The following is a 25,000-nucleotide window of genomic DNA, read 5'->3' as shown; positions in this document are numbered from 1 at the left end:
AACACCAGGTGGTGTTGACTCAGCCTGCCATCTTTCCGAGGCTGGCAAAGTGAGTACCAGTGTACTGATAGAGGCACAGCATCAGCATCACTTCGAAGAAATGAAAGCTACCTTGCAGCCAAACTGCCACACACAAGAACAGAACACAATGGAAAACAATTTTTTCTATTTATTTTTGTTCCAAAACTCGCTATTTAAAAAAAAAATTGGACTCGGTGGTTTCATTCAGAGCCGATGCTCTGAGCTACTTCTACCGCCGCTGTTAAACGGTGGTAAAACATTGGGCGGCGGAGGTTGAATTTGTCTAAAAAAAAGGGCAAAACATCCTGCTTGCGAAATCTACCGGAAATGGGAGACAGACGAACGCACGGACAGACACCATGGTTCGCATTCTACTTGTACCAGTGGGGCACCCATGGGAAACCCACGGGCACAGAAATGTATGACATTTGGACAGCTTGAGTTCGTGCAAGACTCTGTTGAAGTTCATCAGCCGTCTCATTCTTCTTCTTCTTCGTTGTTGTTTAATGGTGTTTTCAGAGCCGTGAGGCTCTATATATGCCAAGCGTCCAAACATAGCAGCGGTGGATGAATTTGGGTAGTCCTTAATCCCATGTGGATTTCCTGCTCTTTCATAAATCTCAGGACCGCCTTGCAGAGTCGGGGATGGTTCTGATTTGAAAGGCCGAAAATGAGCGGCGGATCAGACATTATCCGTTTCATTCTCCAGCCTCATTCTTTTTCTTTCCGCTTCTTGTGCAAGTCTATTATGACATTCATCGGCTGTTTCATTCTGTTGCCTCATTCTTTTATTCATTTTGGAAATGGCAGTTCCAAACGCAACACGTCACGTCCTCCGGTTTCACGTCTCTCCGATTGATCGATTCCAACCCTGGCAAGGTAGCTCAATGCCGAATGTGCAATCCTTTGAGAGTCTAAGCTATCCTGGCAGGCCATAAAAGAACAAATGCAATGCCATTGATTGTTTGAAATGATACTTTACTTTTACGATGCTATATTGTGACGACTGTCGAAGAATACAGTCACTGCGAAAAAGTGTTGTCGGCGGTGGATGTGGGCACCCTTGTGTCCACTGAAAACTGAAATTACTCTTTTCGTTCGTGTGCAGCATACAAAAGGACATTTTTAAAATTAAAGATTTAAGAGAAGCGAACAAAATGGCGGCGAGTCGATTTTGAAGCCCCTCCTTGAATGTCGGAAGCCCCGCCCCAAACGGACGGACGGACAGACAGACTGGCGCAAATTATCTATAAGATAATAGATTGGTCTGGCGAGGGTGGTCTCGTGACCACGTACTTTCCCTTCTTGATTGTATTTCGAGCGAGCAGAGGGTCCAGCACGGCATCGATCGTCTCCTCGATGTTCTCGATGAGCAGGGTGGCCCCATCGGACACCGCTCTCTCCACACTCTCCAGGTATCTTGTGACAGGCAGAGAAAGGCAAATCGAAGGAATGACTGCACAACAATCTGATCCGCTTCATCAAGAATAAAAATATTTTGTGAGGGAGCTCAGACGACGGTCACATCTGAACTGAGATGCACTTTAATTTACCCATGCTGGCCGAGGCGAATGATTCTCAGCTGGCTGCCAAACTTGTTCTTTATCCACTTGAGGCCTTGCAGCTGGGGGTCCACGAGAAGTGGCCAGCGCTGAGTGCTGCACAGCACCGAGGCGTTCTCAATGGACATACGGTCGCTTGGCAAGCCCTGGTTACTCCAGGAAGCGATTTCTGCATCATCAGTCAGCAAAGTCAGTGGGTCGAGGCCTGGGAGCATTGGAATAGGTACCTGCGAATTGGGAAGTGAGGGATGCGGTGCGGAAGGGGGCTTCATAGGTTATCACTGGAAGCTTACACATTGACCTTGGTTGGCAAGAGGTAGGGTCGGACAAGAAAAACAATTGAACTTGATGAGGTCACAACAATAAATACGAATTTCAGATTTCAGATTCACAGTTAAAAAGCCGCACACATGTCAACTCGATGTACTTCAGGTAAAGATGGATAAAATTACATGATCCAGCCATGAACAAAAGACTTCCATTCTGTCACCCACATGAGAGGTAACTAATTTCCCTTTGATTTTGTCCCATTCGCCATCCTTCCTTCCCCCACACCTCCTCGAATTTAACACCTCGTGCACAATGCGGACATACGGCTAGACGAAGACTCGCTGGAAACGTTGCACCTGAGTTTTGTCCTCGGGCTCAGGTGATTATATTTTTATGCCTCTGCTGACGAAGTCATCCGAGGCATTATGTTTTAGGGTTGTCCGTCCATCCGTCCGTACGTCCATGCTGATTGCCCTCGCCAGAGAGGGTATTGCATTTGGGTCCGTTTGTCTATTTGTCCATCAGAGCGTTTGTCTGTTTGTCCAAAATTTTCACCATCAGAGCGACTGCTCATGCAGAATATTTTAATCATAATTATGATGTCATCGTTCACGTCATAGGAAAAAAACTTTGGACCTCTCCCTGAGACCCGCACCAAGGGGGAAAAATGGCTTCGGTATGATGTCATAATTGCATACGTCGAATGCTCTTATCCAATCGGTGAAAATTTTTGAGTGTTCCAGGGATCTTGGGCTAAAAATTTTTGAGGGTCATCTATGGATAAAATGGTCCACAGATGATTTTTGGTGACGTCATCAATCACGTGGTTCAGCAGCCGTCTTGTTTTTGCATAAAAACTTTCAAAAAACCTCCAAAAACGGCTAAACTGATCGAGGCAAAACTTTCCAGGTAGGATCGCCTATCCACGAGGAACAAAACATTACTGCTCCGATGAAGACATACATGACATGATCTGGAAGATTTGATTTATTGAAGAATAAGTGTTTAAATATCTTCCTTCTCCAGAACAGCTTGTCACATTGAGAGACAACTTCACCCACATGTTCCCCAACCCATGGGAACACCAGGGTGTTCACGAGTAATTAATCGGTCACGTGGTCTGGCAGCCAGAATTATTTAATTTTTTGAATCTGGGTTCAGGGATTTAAATCAAACGTGTTACTAGTATGTATAATGATGTCATAATGTGGGTGGAGGAATATCTCCTAACGTCACAATGTCGAAGAGCGTCCTTATAGTTTTTAATTAATTCGAGACTGGACATAAGGAAGACATAAAGTGCATGTAAACTGCGAAATTTGATTTTGTGTGTAAAGATAATAATCAGTAAATGAATGATGATTCCTTCCGAGTGAAACCTGCACCGCGCAAACCTCAAGTTTGTTGAGAAAAGGCAGCCATTGTTCATCGACGAGATCTGTGCGATAGTTTCGAGTGAAATAACCCAGGTATGAGCAGAAAGCCGTGACGAGAAGCACATCCCCACAGAGAGTGTTCTCTTGATCCTGAAAACCCTGCACGGCCTCAGCCCAACGCACATTCTCCGATGCAAGGCCACTTACCAGCCTGCGGGGGACAACATGTCAAACAAATCACAAACAAGTGGAAAATTCTGCACAACAGGTCCCTGAACCATTCAGACAAATTTTTTTTAAAAAAAAAAAAAAACACACACACACACACACACACACACACACACACACACACACACACACACACACACACACACACACACACACACACACACACACACCTCTCGACAGTATGATAATTGCCACTTCCAAGTCAAAAGGCAAAATTCCAAAGAGCTTGATGGGTTTACCTGTTGGCAAGGTTAATTGTAGCGGTGGTGGCATCGGCGTCCTTCTTACATTTAAGTTTTTCTTCCGTTGCTTGGTCAAACTGTGCCTTCAGCTTGGCGAGATTTGCATCCAGTTCCTGGCAATTAAAGAAGCATTCATTAAAAAATATACATATATATATATATATATATATATATATATATATATATATATATATATATATATATATATATATATATATATATATATATATATATATATATATATATATATATATATATATATATATATATATATATATATATATATATATATATATATATATATATATATAATTATTCAGTCACTGCTATAAAATAATCAAAATGCATTCTTGTTCACATCCACGTGACATGTGTGAACGTGAATGGTTCACACAGACCACCGATAGGTGTACGTGCACGTGAGCACGTAGTCGTGCGTGGACACACAGAACGTACCGCGATCTTGGTTTTGAGCGTCGCCATTGCATCCTTTGCAGCTGCCAGGTCAGTGTTTGCTTCCTCGAGTGCTTTTCTCTTCGGTTCCACATTGCAGTAGACATTATAAAACAGAACGATGTTTATGGCCCAGGAGCAAAGGCCTGCTGCAGCCAAGGATTTGGCCTTGATGAAGTCGGGATCAAATTCTTTCTTGTCCAAGTACGGCCTGGTGTACGTCAGTGTAACAAACACGTTTCAGACAACGTCAGTGGAAGTGGAAGAGAAGAACAAGGTGACATTTATTTATTGTACGTACACGTGATGGAGGCGTGTGGAAGAGCTCGCAACAAAATGGAAGGAAACAAAAGGGGGAAACACCAACAGCATTGTAAAAGTGAGAGAGTGAGACCAAGGGGAATGGGGATACGGACACGTGTGGGAGAACAAGCGTCACACGAGCTGAACGAAACACAGTAAGAAGAGGGACTGGAAAGCGGGGATGGCAGAGGAGTCCTTTCGGAGAGACATGGAGGTTCGTGCGATTTGTCTGGGTTGAGATACATATTCCGGTGTTGTACCAACTCCTGATTCTAGATATCAAGATCTGCGGAGAGGGAAGAAGCTGCTGCTTGCCGACCCGAAGGATGAGAAATGACGCGGCAGAGAGTGGAATCATCGGCAAAGAGATCAGGCAGCATTTTCAAGGGAATCAGAAAGATCATTGATGAAGATGAGCAACAAGACTGGGAGACAAGACACTGGCTTGGGGCACTCCAACCTTGACAGGGAGAGAAGATTGGAGGATCCTGTTGAGGGCGACAAGCTTACGACGGGAGTTGAGGAAGTCAGTGAGCCATGAGAGGAGGAGGCTTTAGATACCATAGGCAGAGAGTTTGGAGATCAAGTCGGGGTGCCTGACTTGATCAAATGCTCGAGAGGGTGGAATCATCAGCAAAGTGATACGCAGGATTTTCAATGGAATGAAAAAAAGATCTCATGTCTGAGATCGAGGGCTTCCTTCCATTGTTGGGAAAGTAGAAGCAGCACGTCCAGGGTAGAATGGCCGGATTTGAAACTTCACTGATAGTCTGAGATCTCAGGGTGTCGGAGGAAAAGGAATGGTTTGATGTCAACTGCGATATATTGTCATGTCAACGGCTCTCTCTCTCTGGCTCTCTCTCTCTGGCTCTCTCTCTGGCTCTCTCTCTCTCTCTGGGTCTCTCTCTCTGGCTCTCTCTCTGGCTCTCTCTCTCTCTGGCTCTCTCTCTGGCTCTCTGTCTCTCTCTGGCTCTCTGTCTCTCTCTCTGGCTCTCTGTCTCTCTCTCTGGCTCTCTGTCTCTGTCTGGCTCTATGTCTCTCTGGCTCTATGTCTCTCTCTCACTCTCTCTCACTCACTCTCTCTCTCACTGACTCTCTCTCACTGTCTCTCTCTGTCTCCCCCTCCCCCCTCCTCTCTCTCTCTATTACTCACTCTCTGTCTCTCTTACTCTCTCTCTCTTTCTTTTTGTCTCAGTCTCACCCTCCCCCCTTCTCTCTCTCACTCTCTCTCACTGTCTCTCTCTGTCTCTCTCTCACTCTCTCTGTCTCACCCCTCCCCCTCTTCTCTCTCTCACTCTCTCTGTCTCACCCCTCCCCCTCTTCTCTCTCTCTCTCTCACTGTCTCTCTGTCTCTGTCTCACCCCTCCCCCTATTCCTTCTCACTCTCTCTCTCTCTCTCTCTCTCTCTCTCTCTCTCTCTCTCTCTCTCTCTCTCTCTCTCTCACAATGTCTCTCTGTCTTTGTCTCACCCCTCCCCCCTCTTCTCTCTATCACCCACTCTCTCTCTCACTCACTCTCTCCACTCACTCTGTCTCACCCTCCCCCCTTCACTCTCTCTCTCTCTCTCTCTCTCTCTCTCTCTCTCTCTCTCTCTCTCTCTCTCTCTCTGTCTCTCTCTCTCCCTCTCTCTGTCTCTCTCACTCTCTCTCACTCCCTCTGTCTCACCCCTCCCCCTTCTCACTCACTCACTCTCTCCCACTCACTCTCTCTGTCTATGCCTCTTCCTCCGCCTCCCGCTCTTCCTCCGCCTCCCGCTCTTCCTCCGCCTCCCGCTCTTCCTCTTCCTCCGCCTCCCGCTCTTCCTCTTCCTCTTCCTCCGCCTCCCGCTCTTCCTCTTCCTCCGCCTCCCGCTCTTCTTCTTCCTCTTCCTCCACCTCCCGCTCTTCCTCTTCCTCTTCCTCCGCCTCCCGCTCTTCCTCCCGCTCTTCGTCTTCCTCTTCCTCCGCCTCCCGCTCTTCCTCCACCTCCCGCTCTTCCTCTTCCTCCGCCTCTCGCTCTTCCTCTTCCTCCGCCTCCCGCTCTTCCTCTTCCTCCGCCTCCCGCTCTTCCTCCGCCTCCCGCTCTTCCTCTTCCCCCGCCTCCCGCTCTTCCTCTCCCTCTTTCTCCGCCTCCCGCTCTCCCACTCCCCCTTTCACTGCCTCCCGCTCTTCCTCCGCCCCCCGCTCTTCCTCCGCCTCCCGCTCTTCCTCTTCCTCCGCCTCCAGCACTTCCTCTTCCTCTTCCTCCGCCTCCCGCTCTTCCTCTGCCTCCCGCTCTTCCTCCGCCTCCCGCTCTTCCTCCGCCTCTCGCTCTTCCTCTTCCTCCGCCTCCCGCTCTTCCTCTTCCTCCGCCTCCCGCTCTTCCTCTTCCTCCTCCTCCCGCTCTTCCTCTTCCTCCGCCTCCCGCTCTTCCTCTTCCTCCGCCTCCCGCTCTTCCTCTTCCTCCGCCTCCCGCTCTTCCTCTTCCTCCGCCTCCCGCTCTTCCTCTTCCTCCGCCTCCCGCTCTTCCTCTTCCTCCGCCTCCCGCTCTTCCTCTTCCTCTTCCTCCCGCTCTTCCTCTGCCTCCCGCTCTTCCTCTTCCTCCGCCTCCCGCTCTTCCTCTTCCTCCGCCTCCCCCTCTTCCTCTTCCTCCGCCTCCCGCTCTTCCTCTTCCTCCCGCTCTTCCTCTTCCTCCGCCTCCCGCTCTTCCTCTTCCTCCTCCTCCCGCTCTTCCTCTTCCTCTTCCTCCGCCTCCCGCTCTTCCTCTTCCTCCTCCTCCCGCTCTTCTTCTTCCTCTTCCTCCGCCTCCCGCTCTTCCTCTTCCTCCGCCTCCCGCTCTTCTTCTTCCTCTTCCTCCGCCTCCCGCTCTTCCTCTTCCTCCGCCTCCCGCTCTTCCTCTTCCTCCGCCTCCCGCTCTTCCTCTTCCTCCGCCTCCCGCTCTTCCTCTTCCTCCGCCTCCCGCTCTTCCTCTTCCTCTTCCTCCGCCTCCCGCTCTTCCTCTTCCTCCCCCTCCCGCTCTTCCTCTTCCTCCGCCTCCCGCTCTTCCTCTTCCTCCGCCTCCCGCTCTTCCTCTTCCTCTTCCTCCGCCTCCCGCTCTTCCTCTTCCTCCTCTTCCCGCTCTTCCTCTTCCTCTTCCTCCGCCTCCCGCTCTTCCTCTTCCTCCTCCTCCCGCTCTTCTTCTTCCTCTTCCTCCGCCTCCCGCTCTTCCTCTTCCTCCGCCTCCCGCTCTTCCTCTTCCTCCGCCTCCCGCTCTTCCTCTTCCTCCGCCTCCCGCTCTTCCTCTTCCTCTTCCTCCGCCTCCCGCTCTTCTTCTTCCTCTTCCTCCGCCTCCCGCTCTTCCTCTTCCTCCTCCGCCTCCCGCTCTTCTTCTTCCTCTTCCTCCTCCTCCCGCTCTTCCTCTTCCTCTTCCTCCGCCTCCCGCTCTTCCTCTTCCTCCGCCTCCCGCTCTTCCTCCGCCTCCCGCTCTTCCTCTTCCTCCGCCTCCCGCTCTTCCTCTTCCTCCGCCTCCCGCTCTTCCTCTTCCTCCGCCTCCCGCTCTTCCCCTTCCTCTTCCTCCGCCTCCCGCTCTTCCTCTTCCTCCGCCTCCCGCTCTTCTTCTTCCTCTTCCTCCGCCTCCCGCTCTTCCTCTTCCTCCGCCTCCCGCTCTTCCTCTTCCTCCGCCTCCCGCTCTTCCTCTTCCTCCGCCTCCCGCTCTTCCTCATCCTCTTCCTCCGCCTCCCGCTCTTCCTCTTCCTCCGCCTCCCGCTCTTCCTCTTCCTCCTCCTCCCGCTCTTCCTCTTCCTCTTCCTCCGCCTCCCACTCTTCCTCTTCCTCCGCCTCCCGCTCTTCCTCTTCCTCTTCCTCCGCCTCCCGCTCTTCCTCTTCCTCCTCCTCCCGCTCTTCCTCTTCCTCTTCCTCCGCCTCCCGCTCTTCCTCTTCCTCCTCCTCCCGCTCTTTCTCTTCCTCTTCCTCCGCCTCCCGCTCTTCCTCTTCCTCCTCCTCCCGCTCTTCCTCTTCCTCCGCCTCCCGCTCTTCCTCTTCCTCTTCCTCCGCCTCCCATTCTTCCTCTTCCTCCGCCTCCCGCTCTTCCTCTTCCTCTTCCTCCGCCTCCCGCTCTTCCTCTTCCTCCTCCTCCGCTCTTCCTCTTCCTCGTCCTCCGCCTCCCGCTCTTTCTCGTCCCCCTCCGCCCGCGCTTCTTCTTCCTCTTCCTCCGCCTCCCGCTCTTCCTCTTCCTCTTCCTCCCCCTCCCGCTCTTCCTCTTCCTCCTCCTCCCGCTCTTCCTCTTCCTCTTCCTCCGCCTCCCGCCCTTCCTCTTCCTCCGCCTCCCGCTCTTCCTCTTCCTCCGCCTCCCGCTCTTCCTCTTCCTCCTCCCCCCGCTCTTCCCCTTCCTCTTCCACCGCCTCCCCCCCGTCCTCTTCCTCCTCCTCCCCGTGTTCCTCTTCCTCCTCCCCCCGCTCTTCTTCTTCCTCTTCCTCCGCCTCCCGCTCTTCCTCTTCCTCCTCCTCCCGCTCTTCCTCTTCCTCCGCCTCCCGCTCTTCCTCTTCCTCCGCCTCCCGCTCTTCCTCTTCCTCCGCCTCCCGCTCTTCCTCTTCCTCCGCCTCCCGCTCTTCCTCTTCCTCTTCCTCCGCCTCCCACTCTTCCTCTTCCTCTTCCTCCGCCTCCCGCTCTTCCTCTTCCTCCGCCTCCCGCTCTTCCTCTTCCTCCGCCTCCCGCTCTTCCTCTTCCTCTTCCTCCGCCTCCCGCTCTTCCTCCTCCTCCCGCTCTTCCTCTTCCTCCGCCTCCCACTCTTCTTCCTCTTCCTCCGCCTCCCGCCCTTCTTCCTCTTCCCCTTCCTCCGCCTCCCGCCCTTCTTCCTCTTCCCCTTCCTCCGCCTCCCGCCCTTCTTCCTCTTCCCCTTCCTCCACCTCCCGCCCTCCCTCCAGTCCCATCATCCCTCCATGTCCCATCGGATGCTGGGACACGGATGGATGACGGGACACGGATGGATGACGGGACACGGTGGGATGACGGGACACGGGGGGATGATGGAAAACGGGGGGATGATGGGAGGAGGAGCGATGATGGGACAGCGAGGGATGATGGGCATGGAGGGATGATGGGAAATGGAGGGATGATGGGCATGGAGGGATGAAGGTACATGGAGGGATGATGGGACATGGAGGGATGATGGGACAAGGAGGGATGATGGGACATGAATGGTGATGGGACAAGGAGGGATGATGGGAGATGGAGGGATGATGGGCATGGAGGGATGATGGGACAAGGAGGGATGATGGGACATGGATGGATGATGGGACAAGGAGGGATGATGGGACATGGATGGATGATGGGACAAGGAGGGATGATGGGACACGGAGGGATGATGGGACATGGTGGGATGAAGGGACATGGAGGGATGATGGGACACAGAGGGATGCTGGGACACGGAGGGATGATGGGACATGGAGGGATTATGGGCATGGAGGGATGAAGGGACATGGAGGGATGATGGGACATGGAAGGATGATGGGACATGGAGGGATGATGGGACAAGGAGGGATGATGGGACATGGATGGATGCTGGGACAAGGAGGGGATAATGGGACACGGAGGATGATGGGACACGGAGGGATGAAGGGGCATGGAGGGATGATGGGACATGGAGGGATGATGGGACACGGAGGGATGATCGGCATGGTGGGATGATGGGCACATGGAGGGATGATGGCACATGGAGGGATGATGGGACAAGGCAGATGATGGGACAATGGAGGATGATGGGACAAGAGGGATGATGGGACATGGATGGATGCTAGGACAAGGAGGGATAATGGGACACGGAGGGATGATGGGACACGGAGGATGATGGGACATGGAGGGATGAACTGGAGGGATGATGAGACAAGGAGGGATGATGGGACATGGAGGGATGATGGGACACGGAGGGATGATGGGACAAGGATGGATGATGGACATGGAGGATGATGGGACATGGAGGGATGATGGAGGGGATGAGACAAGAGGATGATGGGACATGGAGGGATGATGGGACAGGGATGATGGGACATGGAGGGATGACGGACACAGGGATGGATGATTGGGACACGGAGGGATGATGGGACATGGAGGGATGATGGAATATGGAGGGATGATGGGACACGGATGGATGATGGGACACGGAAGGATGATGGGACATGGGCGGATGATGGGACGAGGAGGGATGATGGGCATGGAGGGATGATGGGACATCGATGGATGATGGGCATGGAAGGATGAAGGGATAAGGAGGGATGATGGGACATCGATGGATGATGGGCATGGAAGGATGAAGGGACAAGGAGGGATGATGGGACACGGAGGGATGATGGGATATGGAAGGATTATGGGACATGGAGGGATGAAGGGACATGGAGGGATGATTTGACAAGGAGGGATGATGGGACAAAGAGGGATGATGGGACATGGATGGATGCTGGGACAAGGAGGGATAATGGGACACGGAGGGATGAAGGGACACGGAGGGATGATCGGCATGGTGGGATGAGGGGACACAAACGGATGATGGGACATGGAGGGATGATGGGACATGGAGGGATGATGGGACATGGAGGGATGATGGGACATGGAGGGATGATGGGACATGGAGGGATGATGGGACATGGGGGGATAATGGGACATGGATGGATGATGGAGGGATGGGACATGGATGGATGATGGGACATGGAGGGATGATGGGACATGGAGGGATGATCGGCATGGAGGGATGATGGGACATGGAGGGATGATGGGACAACCAGGGATGATGGGACATGGATGGATGATGGGACAAGGAGGGATGATGGGACATGGATGGATGCTGGGACATGGAGGGATGATGGGACACGGAGGGATGATCGGCATGGAGGGATGATGGGACACGGAGGGATGATGGGAGGGCATGGAGGGATGATGGGACACGGAGGGATGATGGGACATGGAGGGATGATGGGACGGATGATGGGACGATCGGGACGGAGGGATGATGGGACGATGGGACATGGATGGGATGATGGGACAAGGAGGGATGATGGGACCATGGATGGATGATGGGAGATGGAGGGATGATGGGACACGGAGGGATGATGGGACATGGAGGGGTGCTGGGACATGGAGGGAGGATGGGACAGGGAGGGATGATGACACAAGGAGGGATGATGGGACATGGAGGGAGGATGAGACAACGAGGACTGATGGGACACGCCGGGAGGATGGCACATGGAGGGATGATGGGACACGGAGGCATGATGGGACATGGAGGGATGATGGGACATGGAGGGATGATGGGACACGGAGGGATGATGGGACATGGAGGGATGAGGGGGCATGGGGGGATGATGGGACACGGAGGGATGATGGGACACGGAGGGATGATGGGACACGGAGGGATGATGGGACACGGAGGGATGATGGGACAAGGAGGGATGATGGGACAAGGAGGGATGATGGGACATGGAGGGATGATGGGACACGGAGGGATGATGGGGCAAGGAGGAATGATGGGACATGGATGGATGATGGGACAAGGAGGGATGGGACAAGGAGGGATGATGGGACAAGGAGGGATGAGGGGACATGGAGGGATGATGGGACAAGGAGGGATGAGGGGACATGGATGGATGCTGGGACAGGGAGGGATGATGGGACACGGAGGGATTATCGGCATGGAGGGATGATGGGACATGGAGGGATGATGGGACAAGGAGGGATGATGGGACATGGATGGATGCTGGGACAAGGAGGGATAATGGGACACGGAGGGATGATGGGACATGGAGGGATGATCGGCATGGAGGGATGAAGGGGCATGGAGGGATGAAGGGGCATGAAGGGATGATGGGACAGGAGGGATGATGGGACATGGATGGATGATGGGGCAAGGAGGAATGATGGGACACGGAGGGATGATGGGACATGGAGGGATGATGGGCATGGAGGGATGATGGGACATGGAGGGATGATGGGACATGGAGGGATGATGGGACAAGGATGGATCATGGGACATGGAGGGATGATGGGACATGGAGGGATGATGGGACATGGAGGGATGATGGGACATGGAGGGATGATGGGACATGGAGGGATGATGGGACATGGAGGGATGATGGGACAAGGAGGGATGATGGGACACGGAGGGATGATGGGACATGGGCGGATGATGGGACAAGGAGGGATGATGGGACATGGAGGGATGATGGGACATGGGCGGGGGAGGGGACATGGAGGGATGATGGGACATGATGGGACATGGAGGGATGATGGGACATGGAGGATGATGGGACATGGAGGGATGATGGGACCATGGAGGGATGATGGGACATGGAGGGATGATGGGACATGGAGGGATGATGGGACATGGAGGGATGATGGGACATGGAGGGATGATGGGCATGGAGGGATGATGGGCATGGAGAGATGATGGGCATGGAGAGATGATGGGACATGGAGGGATGATGATACAAGGAGGGATGATGGGACATGGAGGGATGATGGGCATGGAGGGATGAAGGGACATGGATGGATGATGGGACATGGAGTGATGATGAGAGATGGAGGGATGAAGGGACATGGTGTGATGATGGGACAAGGAGGGATGATGGGACATGGATGGATGATGGGATATGGAGGGATGATGGGACATGGAGGGATGATGGGACACGGAGGGATGATGGGACATGGAGGGATGATGGGACATGGAGGGATGATGGGATACAAGGAGGGATGATGGGACATGGAGGGATGATGGGACATGGAGGGATGAAGGGACATGGATGGATGATGGGACATGGAGTGATGATGAGAGATGGAGGGATGAAGGGACATGGTGTGATGATGGGACAAGGAGGGATGATGGGACATGGATGGATGATGGGATATGGAGGGATGATGGGACATGGAGGGATGATGGGATATGGAGGGATGATGGGACATGGAGGGATGATGGGACACGGAGGGATGATGGGCATGGATGGATGATGGGACAAGGAGGGATGATGGGACATGGAGGGATGATGGGACATGGAGGGATGATGGGGCATGGAGGGATGATGGGACAAGGAGGGATGATGTGACAAGGAGGGATGATGGGACACGGAGGGATGATGGGAGACGGAGGGATGATGGGACATGGATGGATGATGGGACAAGGAGGGATGATGGGACACGGAGGGATGATGGGAGACGGAGGGATGATGGGACATGGATGGATGATGGGACAAGGAGGAATGATGGGACAAGGAGGATTGATGGGACATGGATGGATGATGGGACATGGAGGGATGATGGGACACGGAGGGATGATGGGACACGGAGGGATGATGGGACACGGAGAGATGATGGGCAGGGTGGGATGAAGGGACACGGAGGGATGATGGGACACGGAGGGATGATGGGACACGGAGGGATGATGGGACATGGACGGATGATGGGACATGGAAGGATGATGGAACATGGAGGGATGATGGGACATGGGCGGATGATGGGACATGGAGGGATGATGGGACATGGAGGGATGATGGGACATGGAGGGATGATGGGACATGGAGGGATGATGGGACATGGAGGGATGATGGGACATGGAGGGATGATGGGACATGGAGGGATGATGGGACATGGAGGGATGATGGGACATGGAGGGATGATGGGACATGGAGGGATGATGGGACATGGAGGGATGATGGGACATGGAGGGATGATGGGACATGGAGGGATGATGGGACATGGAGGGATGATGGGACATCGAGGGATGATGGGACATGGATGGATGATGGGACAAGGAGTGATGATGGGACACGGAGGGATGATGGGACACAGAGGGATGATGGGACATGGAGGGATGAAGGGACATGGAGGGATGAAGGGACATGGAGGGATGATGATACAAGGAGGGATGATGGGACAAGGAGTGATGATGGGACAAGGAGTGATGATGGGACATGGAGTGATGATGGGACAAGGAGGGATGATGGGACATGGAGGGATGATGGGCATGGAGGGATGAAGGGCATGGAGGGATGATGATATAAGGAGGGATGATGGGACATGGAGGGATGATGGGACATGGAGAGATGATGGGACAAGGAGAGATGATGGGACATGGATGGATGATGGGACAAGGAGGCATGATGGGACACGGAGGGATGATGGGACATGGAGGGATGATGGGACATGGAGGGATGATGGGACATGGAGGGATGATGGGACATGGAGGGATGATGGGACATGGGCGGATAATGGGAGGAGGAGCGATGATGGGACATGGAGGGATGATGGGCATAGAGGGATGATGGGACATGGAGGGATGATGGGACATGGAGGGATGATGGGACATGGAGGGATGATGGGCATGGAGGGATGAAGGGACATGGAAGGATGATGATACAAGGAGGGATGATGATACAAGGAGGGATGATAGGACATGGATGGATGATGGGACATGGAGGGATGAAGGGACATGGAGGGATGATGGGACATGGAGGGATGAAGGGACATGGAGGGATGAAGGGACATGGAGGGATGAAGGGACATGGAGGGATGATGGGACAAGGAGGGATGATGGGACAAGGAGGGATGATGGGACATGGATCGATGGATGATGGGACACGGAGGGATGATGGGACACGGAGGGATGATGGGACACGGGTGGATGATGGGACATGGAGGGATGATGGGACACGAAGGGATGATGGGACACGGAGGGATGATGGGACACAGATGGATGCTGGGACACGGAGCGATGATGGGACATTGAGGGATTTTGGGCATGGAGGGATAATGGGACATGGAGGGATAATGGAACATGGAGGGATGATGGGACCAGGAGGGATGATTGGACATGGAGGGATGATGGGACAAGGAGGGATGATTCGACATGGAGGGATGATGGGACAAGGAGGGCTGATGGGACATGGAGGAATGATGGGACACAGATGGATGCTGGGACACGGAGGGATGATGGGATATGGAAGGATTATGGGACATGGAGGGATGAAGGGACATGGAGGGATGATGGGACATGGAGGGATGATGGGACAAGGAGGAATGATGGGCATGGAGGGATGAAGGGACATGGAGGGATGAAGGGACATGGAAGGATGATGGGACATGGAGGGATGATGGGACATGGGCGGATGATGGGACGCGGAGGGATGATGGGACGAGGAGGGATGATGGGACAAGGAGGGATGATGGGACACGGAGGGATGATGGGACATGGATGGATGATGGGACACGGAGGGATGATGGGACATGGAGGATGATGGGACCAGGAGAGATGATGGGACCAGGAGGGATGATGGGACGAGGAGGGATGATGGAACATGGAGGGATGATGAGACATGGAGGGATGATGGGACATGGAGGGATGATGGGACGAGGAGGGATGATGGGACGAGGAGGGATGATGGGACATGGAGGGATGATGGGACATGGAGGGATGATGGGCATGGAGGATGATGGGACATGGAGGGATGATGGGACATGGAGGGATGATGGGACACGGAGGGATGATGGGACACAGAGGGATGATGGGACAAGGAGGGATGATGGGACATGGAGGGATGATGGGACACGGATGGATGATGGGACATGGAGGGATGATGGGACATGGAGGAATGATGGGACATGGAGGGATGATGGGACATGGAGGGATGATGGGATATGGACGGATGATGGGACATGGAGGGATGACGGGACGAGGAGGGATGGTGGGACCAGGAGGGATGATGGGACATGGAGGGATGATGGGACGAGGAGGGATGATGGCACATAGAGGGATGATGGGACATGGAGGGATGATGGGACGAGGAGGGATGATGGGACATGGAGGTATGATGGGCATGTAGGGATGATGGGACACGGAGGGATGATGGGACACGGAGGGATGATGGGACACGGAGGGATGATGGGACACGGAGGGATGATGGGGCATGGAGGGATGATGGGACACAGATGGATGATGAGACACGGAGGGATGATGGGACATGGACGGATGATGGGACATGGAGGAATAATGGACATGGAGGGATGATGGGCAGGGAGGGATGATGGGACATGGAGGGATGATGGGACATGGATGGATGATAGGACAAGGATGGATGATGGGCACGGAGGGATGATGGGACACCGAGGGATGATGGGACATGGAGGGATGATGGGACGAGGAGGGATGATGGGACATGGACGGATGATGGGAATGCAGGAATGATGGGACATGGAGGGATGATGAGACATGGAAGGATGATGGGACACGGAGGGATGATGGGACATGGACAGATGATCATGAGCATGGAGGGATGATGGGACATGGAGGGATGATGGGACATGGTGGGATGTGGAGGGATAATGGGACATGGAGGGATGATGGGACATGGAGGGATGATGGGAGACGGAGGGATGATGGGACATGGAGGGATGATGGGACCTGGAGGGATGATGGGACGAGGAGGGATGATGGGACACGGAGGGATGATGGGACACAGAGGGATGATGGGACACGGACGGATGATGGGACAAGGGGGGATGATGGAATATGGAGGGATGATGGGACACGGATGGATGATGGGACACGGAAGGATGATGGGACATGGACGGATGATGGGACCTGGAGGAATGATGGGACATTGAGGGATGATGGGACACGGAGGGATGGTGGGACAAGGGGGGATGATGGAATATGGAGGGATGATGGGACACGGATGGATGATGGGACACGGAGGGATGATGGGACATGGACGGATGATGGGACATGGAGGAATGATGGGACATTGAGGGATTATGGGACATGGAGGGATGATGGGACATGGAGGGATGATGAGACATGGAAGTATGATGGGACACGGAGGGATGATGGGACATGGACGGATGATGGGACATGGAGGAATGATGGGACATTGAGGGATTATGGGACATGGAGGGATGATGGGACATGGAGGGGTGATGAGACATGGAGGGATGATGGCACAAGGGCGGATGATGGGACATGGGCGGATGATGGGACGAGGAGGGATGATGGGCATGGAGGGATGATGGGACATCGATGGATGATGGGCATGGAAGGATGAAGGGACAAGGAGGGATGATGGGACATGGAGGGATGATGGGACATGGAGGGATGAAGGGACATGGAGGGTTGAAGGGACATGGAGGGATGATGGGACAAGGAGGGATGATGGGACATTGAGGGATGATGGGACAAGGAGGGATGATGGGACATGGATGGATGATGGGACACGGAGGGATGATGGGACAAGGAGGGATGATGGGACATGGATGGATGATAGGACAAGGAGGGATGATGGGACATGGAGGGCTGATGGGACATGGATGAATGATGGGACAAGGAGGGATGATGGGACACGGAGGGATGATGGGCATGCAGGGATGAAGGGACATGGAGGGATGATGGGACAAGGAGGGATGATGGGACATGGATGGATGCTGGGACAAGGAGGGATAATGGGACACGGAGGGATGATGGGACATGGATGGATGATGGGAGGAGGAAAGATGATGGGACATGGAGGGATGATGGGCATAGAGGGATGATGGGCATGGAGGGATGAAGGGACATGGAGGGATGATGATACAAGGAGGGATGATCGGACATGGATGGATGATGGGACAAGGAGTGATGATGAGACACGGTGGGATGATGGGACATGGAAGGATGATGGGCATGGAGGGATGAAGGGACATGGAGGGATGATGATACAAGGAGGGATGATCGGACATGGATGGATGATGGGACAAGGAGTGATGATGAGACACGGTGGGATGATGGGACATGGAAGGATGATGGGCATGGAGGGATGAAGGGACATGGAGGGATCATGGGACAAGGAGGGATCATGGGACAAAGAGGGATGATGGGACATGGATGGATGCTGGGACAAGGATTGATAATGGGACATGGATGGATGATGGGACCAGGAGGGATGATGGGACATGAAGGGATGATGGGACGAGGAGGGATGATGGCACATGGAGGGATGATGGGACATGGAGGGATGATGGGACGAGGAGGGATGATGGGACGATGAGGGATGAAGGGATATGGAGGGATGATGGGACACGGAGGGATGATGGGCATGGAGGGATGAAGGGACATGGAGGGATGATGGGACAAGGAGGGATGATGGGACATGGATGGATGCTGGGACAAGGAGGGATAATGGGACACGGAGGGATGATAGGACGTGGATGGATGATGGGAGGAGGAACGATGATGGGACATGGAGGGAGGATGGGCATAGAGGGATGATGGGCATGGAGGGATGATGGGACATGGAGGGATGATGGGCATGGAGGGATGAAGGGACATGGAGGGATGAAGGGACATGGAGGGATGATGACACAAGGAGGGATGATGGGACATGGATGGATGCTGGGACAAGGAGGGATAATGGGACACGGAGGGATGATGGGACATGGATGGATGATGGGAGGAGGAACGATGATGGGACATGGAGGGATGATGGGCATAGAGGGATGATGGGCATGGAGGGATGATGGGACATGGAGGGATGATGGGCATGGAGGGATGAAGGGACATGGTGGGATCATGGGACAAAGAGGGATGATGGGACACGGAGGGATGATTTGACATGGAGGGATGATGGGCATGAAGGGACATGGAGGGATGATGGGACCAGGAGGGATGATGCGACGATGAGGGATGATGGGACATCGAGGGATGATGGGACATGGATGGATGATGGGACCAGGAGGGATGATGGGACATGGAGGGATGATGGGACGAGGAGGGATGATGGCACATGGAAGGATGATGGGACATGGAGGGATGATGGGACGAGGAGGGATGATGGCACATGGAGGGATGATGGGCATGGAGGGATGATGGGACATGGAGGGATGATGGGACACGGAGGGATGATGGGACACGGAGGGATGATGGGGCATGGAGGGATGATGGGACACGGATGGATGATGAGACACGGTGGGATGATGGGACATGGACGGATGATGGGACATGGAGGAATAATGGTCATGGAGGGATAATGGGCAGGGAGGGATGATGGGACATGGAGGGATGATGGGACATGGAGGGATGATGGGACATGGATGGATGATGGGCATGGAGGGATGATGGGACATGGACGGATGATGGGCACGGAGGGATGATGGGACACCGAGGGATGATGGGACATGGAGTGATGATGGGACGAGGAGGGATGATGGGACATGGAGGGATGATGGGACACGGAGGGATGATGGGACACGGAGGGATGATGGGACACGGACGGATGATGGGACACGGACGGATGATGGGACACGGATGGATTATGAGACACGGTTCGGATGATGGGACACGGATGGATGATGGGACACGGAAGGATGATGGGACACGGAGGGATGATGGGACATGGACGGATGATGGGACATGGAGGAATGATGGGACATTGAGGGATTATGGGACATGGAGGGATGATGGGACATGGAGGGATGATGAGACATGGAGGGATGATGGGACATGGGCGGATGATGGGACGAGGAGGGATGATAGGACATGGAAGTATGATGGGCATGGAGGGATGATGGGACATGGATGGATGATGGGCATGGAGGGATGAAGGGAGAAGGAGGGATGATGGGACATGGAGGGATGATGGGACATGGAGGGATGAAGGGACATGGAAGGTTGAAGGGATATGGAGGGATGATGGGACATTGAGGGATGATGGGACAAGGAGGGATGATGGGACATGGATGGATGATGAGACAAGGAGGGATGATGGGACATGGATGGATGATAGGACAAGGAGGGATGATGGGACACGGAGGGCTGATGGGACATGGATGGATGATGGGACAAGGAGGGATGATGGGACATGGAGGGATGATGGGCATGGAGGGATGAAGGGACATGGAGGGATGATGGGACATGGAAGGATGATGGGACAAGGAGGGATGATGGGACAAGGAGGGAAGATGGGAGACGGATGGATGATGGGACACGGATGGATGATGGGACAGGGAGGGATGATGGGACATGGAGGGATCATGGGACATCGATGGATAATGGGACATGGATGGATGATGGGACACGGAGGGATGATGGGACATGGAGGGATGATGGGACATGGAAGGATGAAGGGACATGGAAGGACATGCAAGGATGCATGTCCCATCATCCCTCCGTTTCCCATCATCCCTCGTTCCATCACCCATCCATGTCCCATCATCCCTCGCGTCCCATCATCACTCCTTGTCCCATCATTCATCCATGTCCCATCATCCCTCCATTTCCCATCATCCCTCCATGTCCCTTCATCCCTCCATGTCCCTTCATCCCTCCATGCCCATCATCCCTCCATGTCCCATCATCCCTCCATTTCCCATCATCCCTCCTGCCCATCATCCCTCCATGTCCCATCATCCCACCTCCTCCCATCATCTGCCCATGTCCCATCATCCCTCCATGTCCCATCATCCTTCCATGTCCCATCATCCGTCCATGTCCCATCATCCCTATATGTACCATCATCCGCCCATGTCCCATCATCCCTCCATGTTCCATCATCCTTCCATGTCCCATCATCCATACATGTCCCATCATCCATCCGTGTTCCATCATCCCTCCGTGTCCCAGCATCCCTCCGTGTCCCATCATCCCTCCGTGTCCCATCATCCCTCCTCGTCCCATCATCCGCCCATGTCCCATCATCCCTCCATGTCCCATCATCCGCCCATGCCCCAACATCCCTCCATCTCCCATCATCCATCCTTGTCCCATCATCTGCCCATGTCCCATCATCCCTCCATGTCCCATCATCCCTCCATGTCCCATCATCCATTCTTGTCCCATCAATCCTCCGTGTCCCATCATCCCTCCGTGTCCCATCATCCCTCCGTGTCCCATCATCCCTCCGTGTCCCATCATCCCTCCATCTCCCACAATCCCTCCATGTCCCATCATCCCTCCGTGTCCCAGCATCCATCCATGTCCCATCATCCCTCCTTGTCCCATCATCCCTCCATGTCCCATCATCACTCCTTGTCCCATCATCCATCCATGTTCCATCATCCCTCCTTGTATCATCATCCCTCCATGTCCCATCATCCCTCTGTGTCCCATCATCCCTCCTTGTCCCATCATGCATCCATGTCCCATCATCCCTCCTTGTCCCATCATCCCTCCATGTCCCTTCATCCCTCCATGTCCCTTCATCCCTCCATGTCCCTTCATCCCTCCATGCCGATCATCCCTCCGTGTCCTATCATCCCTCCATGTCCTTTCATCCCTCCATGTCCCTTCATCCCACCATGCCGATCATCCCTCCGTGTCCCATCATCCCTCCATGTCCCATCATCCCTCCATGTCCCATCATCTGCCCATGTCCCATCATCCCTCCATGTCCATTCATCCTTCCATGTCCCATCATCCCTCCATGTCCCATCATCCCTCCGTGTCCCATCATCCATTCTTGTCCCATCAATCCTCCGTGTCCCATCATCCCTCCGTGTCCCATCATCCCTCCGTGTCCCATCATCCCTCCGTGTCCCATCATCCCTCCATCTCCCACAATCCCTCCATGTCCCATCATCCCTCCGTGTCCCAGCATCCATCCATGTCCCATCATCCCTCCTTGTCCCATCATCCCTCCATGTCCCATCATCACTCCTTGTCCCATCATCCATCCATGTTCCATCATCCCTCCTTGTATCATCATCCCTCCATGTCCCATCATCCATCTGTGTCCCATCATCCCTCCTTGTCCCATCATGCATCCATGTCCCATCATCCCTCCTTGTCCCATCATCCCTCCATGTCCCTTCATCCCTCCATGTCCCTTCATCCCTCCATGTCCCATCATCCCTCCATGTCCTTTCATCCCTCCATGCCGATCATCCCTCCGTGTCCCATCATCCCTCCGTGTCCCATTATCCCTCCTTGTCCCATCATCCATCCATGTCCCATCATCCCTCCGTGTCTCATCATCCATCCTTGTCCCAGCATCCATCCGTGTCCCATCATCCCTCCATGTCCCATCATCCCTCCTCGTCCCATAAATCCCTCCATGTCCAATCATCCCTCCTCATCCCATCATCCCTCCATTTCCAATGATCCCTCCTCGTCCCATCATCCCTCCATGTTCCATTATCCCTCCTTATCCCATTATCCCTCCATGCCCAAAATCCCTCAATGTCCCATCATTGCTCCATGTCTCAGCATCCATCTGTGTCCCATCATCCCTCCATGCCCATCATCCCTCCATCTCCCATCATCCCTCCGTGTCCCATCATCCCTCCTTGTCCCATGATCCATCCATGTCCCATCATCCCTCCTTGTCCCATCATCCCTGCATGTCCCATCATCCCTCCATGTCCCTTCATCCCTCCATGCCGATCATCCCTCCGTGTCCCATCATCCCTCCGTGTCCCATTATCCCTCCTTGTCCCAGCATCCATCCATGTCCCATCATCCCTCCTTGTCCCATCATCCCTCCTTGTCCCATCATCCATCCATTTCCCATCATCCCTGCTTGTCCATTCATCCCTCCATGTCCCATCATCCCTCCATGTCCCTTCATCCCACCATGCCGATCATCCCTCCTTGTCACATCATCCATCCATGTCCCATCATCCCTCCTTGTATCATCATCCCTCCATGTCCCTTCATCCCTACATGCCCATCATCCCTCCATCTCCCATCATCCCTCCGTGTCTCATCATCCATCCATGTCCCTTCATCCCTCCATGCCCATCATCCCTCCTTGTCCCAGCATCCATCCATGTCCCATCATCCCTCCTTGTCCCATCATCCCTCCTTGTCCCATCATTCATCCATGTCCCATCATCCCTCCTTGTATCATCATCCCTCCATCCCTCCATGCCCATCATCCCTCCATCTCCCATCATCCCTCCGTGTCTCATCATCCATCCATGTCCCTTCATCCCTCCATGCCCATCATCCCTCCTTGTCCCAGCATCCATCCATGTCCCATCATCCCTCCTTGTCCCATCATCCCTCCTTGTCCCATCATCCCTCCATGTCCCATCATCCCTCCATGTCCCTTCATCCCTCCATGCCGATCATCCCTCCATGCCCATCATCCCTCCTTGTCCCAGCATCCATCCATGTCCCATCATCCCTCCTTGTCCCATCATCCCTCCATGTCCCATCATCCCTCCATGTCCCTTCATCCCTCCATGTCCCATCATCCCTCCGTGTCCCATCATCCCTCCATGCCGATCATCCCTCCATGTCCCATCATCCCTCCGTGACCCATTATCCCTCCTTGTCCCAGCATCCATCAATGTCCCATCATCCCTCCTTGTCCCATCATCCCTCCATGTCCCATCATCCCTCCATGTTTCTTCATCCCTCCATGCCCATCATCCCTCCATGTCCCATCATCCCTCCGTGTCCCATCATCCCTCCATGCCCATCATCCCTCCATGTCCCTTCATCCCTCGATGTCCCTTCATCCCTCCATGCCCATCATCCCTCCATGTCCCATCATCCCTCCATTTCCCATCATCCCTCCATGCCCATCATCCCTCCATGTCCCATTATCCGTCCATGTCCCATCATCCATCCGTGTCCCATCATCCCTCCGTGTCCCATCATCCCTCCGTGTCCCATCATCCCTCCGTGTCCCATCATCCCTCCTCATCCCATCATCCCTCCATTTCCCATCATCCCTCCATTTCCCATCATCGCTCCATGCCCATCATCCCTCCATGTCCCATCATCGCTCCTCCCATCACCCGTCTATGTCCCATCATCCCTCCATGTCCCATCATCCTTGCATGTCCCATCATCCGTCCATCTCCCATCATCCATCCATGTCCCATCATCCATCCGTGTTCCATCATCCCTCCGTGTCCCATCATCCCTCCGTGTCCCATAATCCCTCCGTGTCCCATCATCCCTCCATGTCCCATCATCCCTCCTCATCCCATCATCCGCCCATGTCCCATCATCCCTCCATGTCCCATCATCCCTCCTTGTCCCATCATCCGCCCATGTCCCATCATCCCTCCATGTCCATTCATCCTTCCATGTCCCATCATCCCTCCATGTCCCATCATCCCTCCGTGTCCCATCATCCATCCATGTCCCATCAATCCTCCGTGTCCCATCATCCCTCCATGTTCCATCATCCCTCCATGTCCATTCATCCCTCCGTGTCCCATCATCCCTCCATGTCCCATCATCCCTACATGTTCCATCATCCGCCCATGTCCCATCATCCCTCCATGTCCGATCATCCCTCCATGTCCCATCCCTCCATGTCCCATCATCCCTCCTTGTCCCATCATCCATCCATGTTCCATCTTCCCTCCTTGTCCCATCATCCCTCCTTGTCCCATCATCCTTGCTTGTCCCGTCATCCCTTCATGTCCCATCATCCCTCCGTGTCCCTTCATCCCACCATGCCGATCATACGCCCATGTCCCATCATCCCTCCATGTCCCATCATCCTTCCATGTCCCATCATCCGTCCATGTCCCATCATCCCTCCGTGTCCCATCATCCCTCCGTGTCCCATCATCTGCCCATGTCCCATCATCCCTCCGTGTCTCATCATCCATCCATGTCCCTTCATCCCTCCATGCCCATCATCCCT

The 25,000-nt window shown here is 54.1% G+C and overlaps 2 protein-coding genes across 10 annotated transcripts in view; one reads left to right on the top strand and one right to left on the bottom strand.

Moving 5' to 3' along the window:
- Positions 1-25,000, bottom strand: part of LOC147007759 (dynein axonemal heavy chain 17-like) — a 552,046-nt gene that overhangs the window by 17,012 nt on the left and 510,034 nt on the right. The window contains exons 3-7 of one of the 6 annotated variants that reach the window (XM_085866452.1): positions 4,156-4,363; positions 3,697-3,812; positions 3,248-3,440; positions 1,575-1,810; positions 428-1,440 (exon numbers count right to left, since the gene is read on the bottom strand). The exons of the other annotated variants lie outside the window; for them this stretch is intronic. Coding sequence (XP_085722578.1) covers positions 1,269-1,440; positions 1,575-1,810; positions 3,248-3,440; positions 3,697-3,812; positions 4,156-4,182 — 744 coding nt within the window. The 5' untranslated portion in view covers positions 4,183-4,363 and the 3' untranslated portion in view covers positions 428-1,268. Of the gene's footprint in view, positions 1-427; positions 1,441-1,574; positions 1,811-3,247; positions 3,441-3,696; positions 3,813-4,155; positions 4,364-25,000 lie in introns of those variants that run through there. 6 annotated transcript variants of the gene reach the window in all.
- The window catches only part of LOC147007767 (uncharacterized), a 199,128-nt gene that overhangs the window by 82,108 nt on the left and 92,020 nt on the right, over positions 1-25,000 (top strand). The window lies entirely within an intron of this gene.

This window comes from Eptatretus burgeri, chromosome 26 (genome assembly GCF_056783735.1).
Source record: "Eptatretus burgeri isolate ZD-2024b chromosome 26, Ebu_testis_v1, whole genome shotgun sequence".
NCBI classification, from domain to species: Eukaryota; Metazoa; Chordata; class Myxini; order Myxiniformes; family Myxinidae; genus Eptatretus; species Eptatretus burgeri.
The sequence above is the reverse complement of the archived record's forward strand: the minus strand, read 5'-3'. Positions and strand labels throughout refer to the sequence as shown.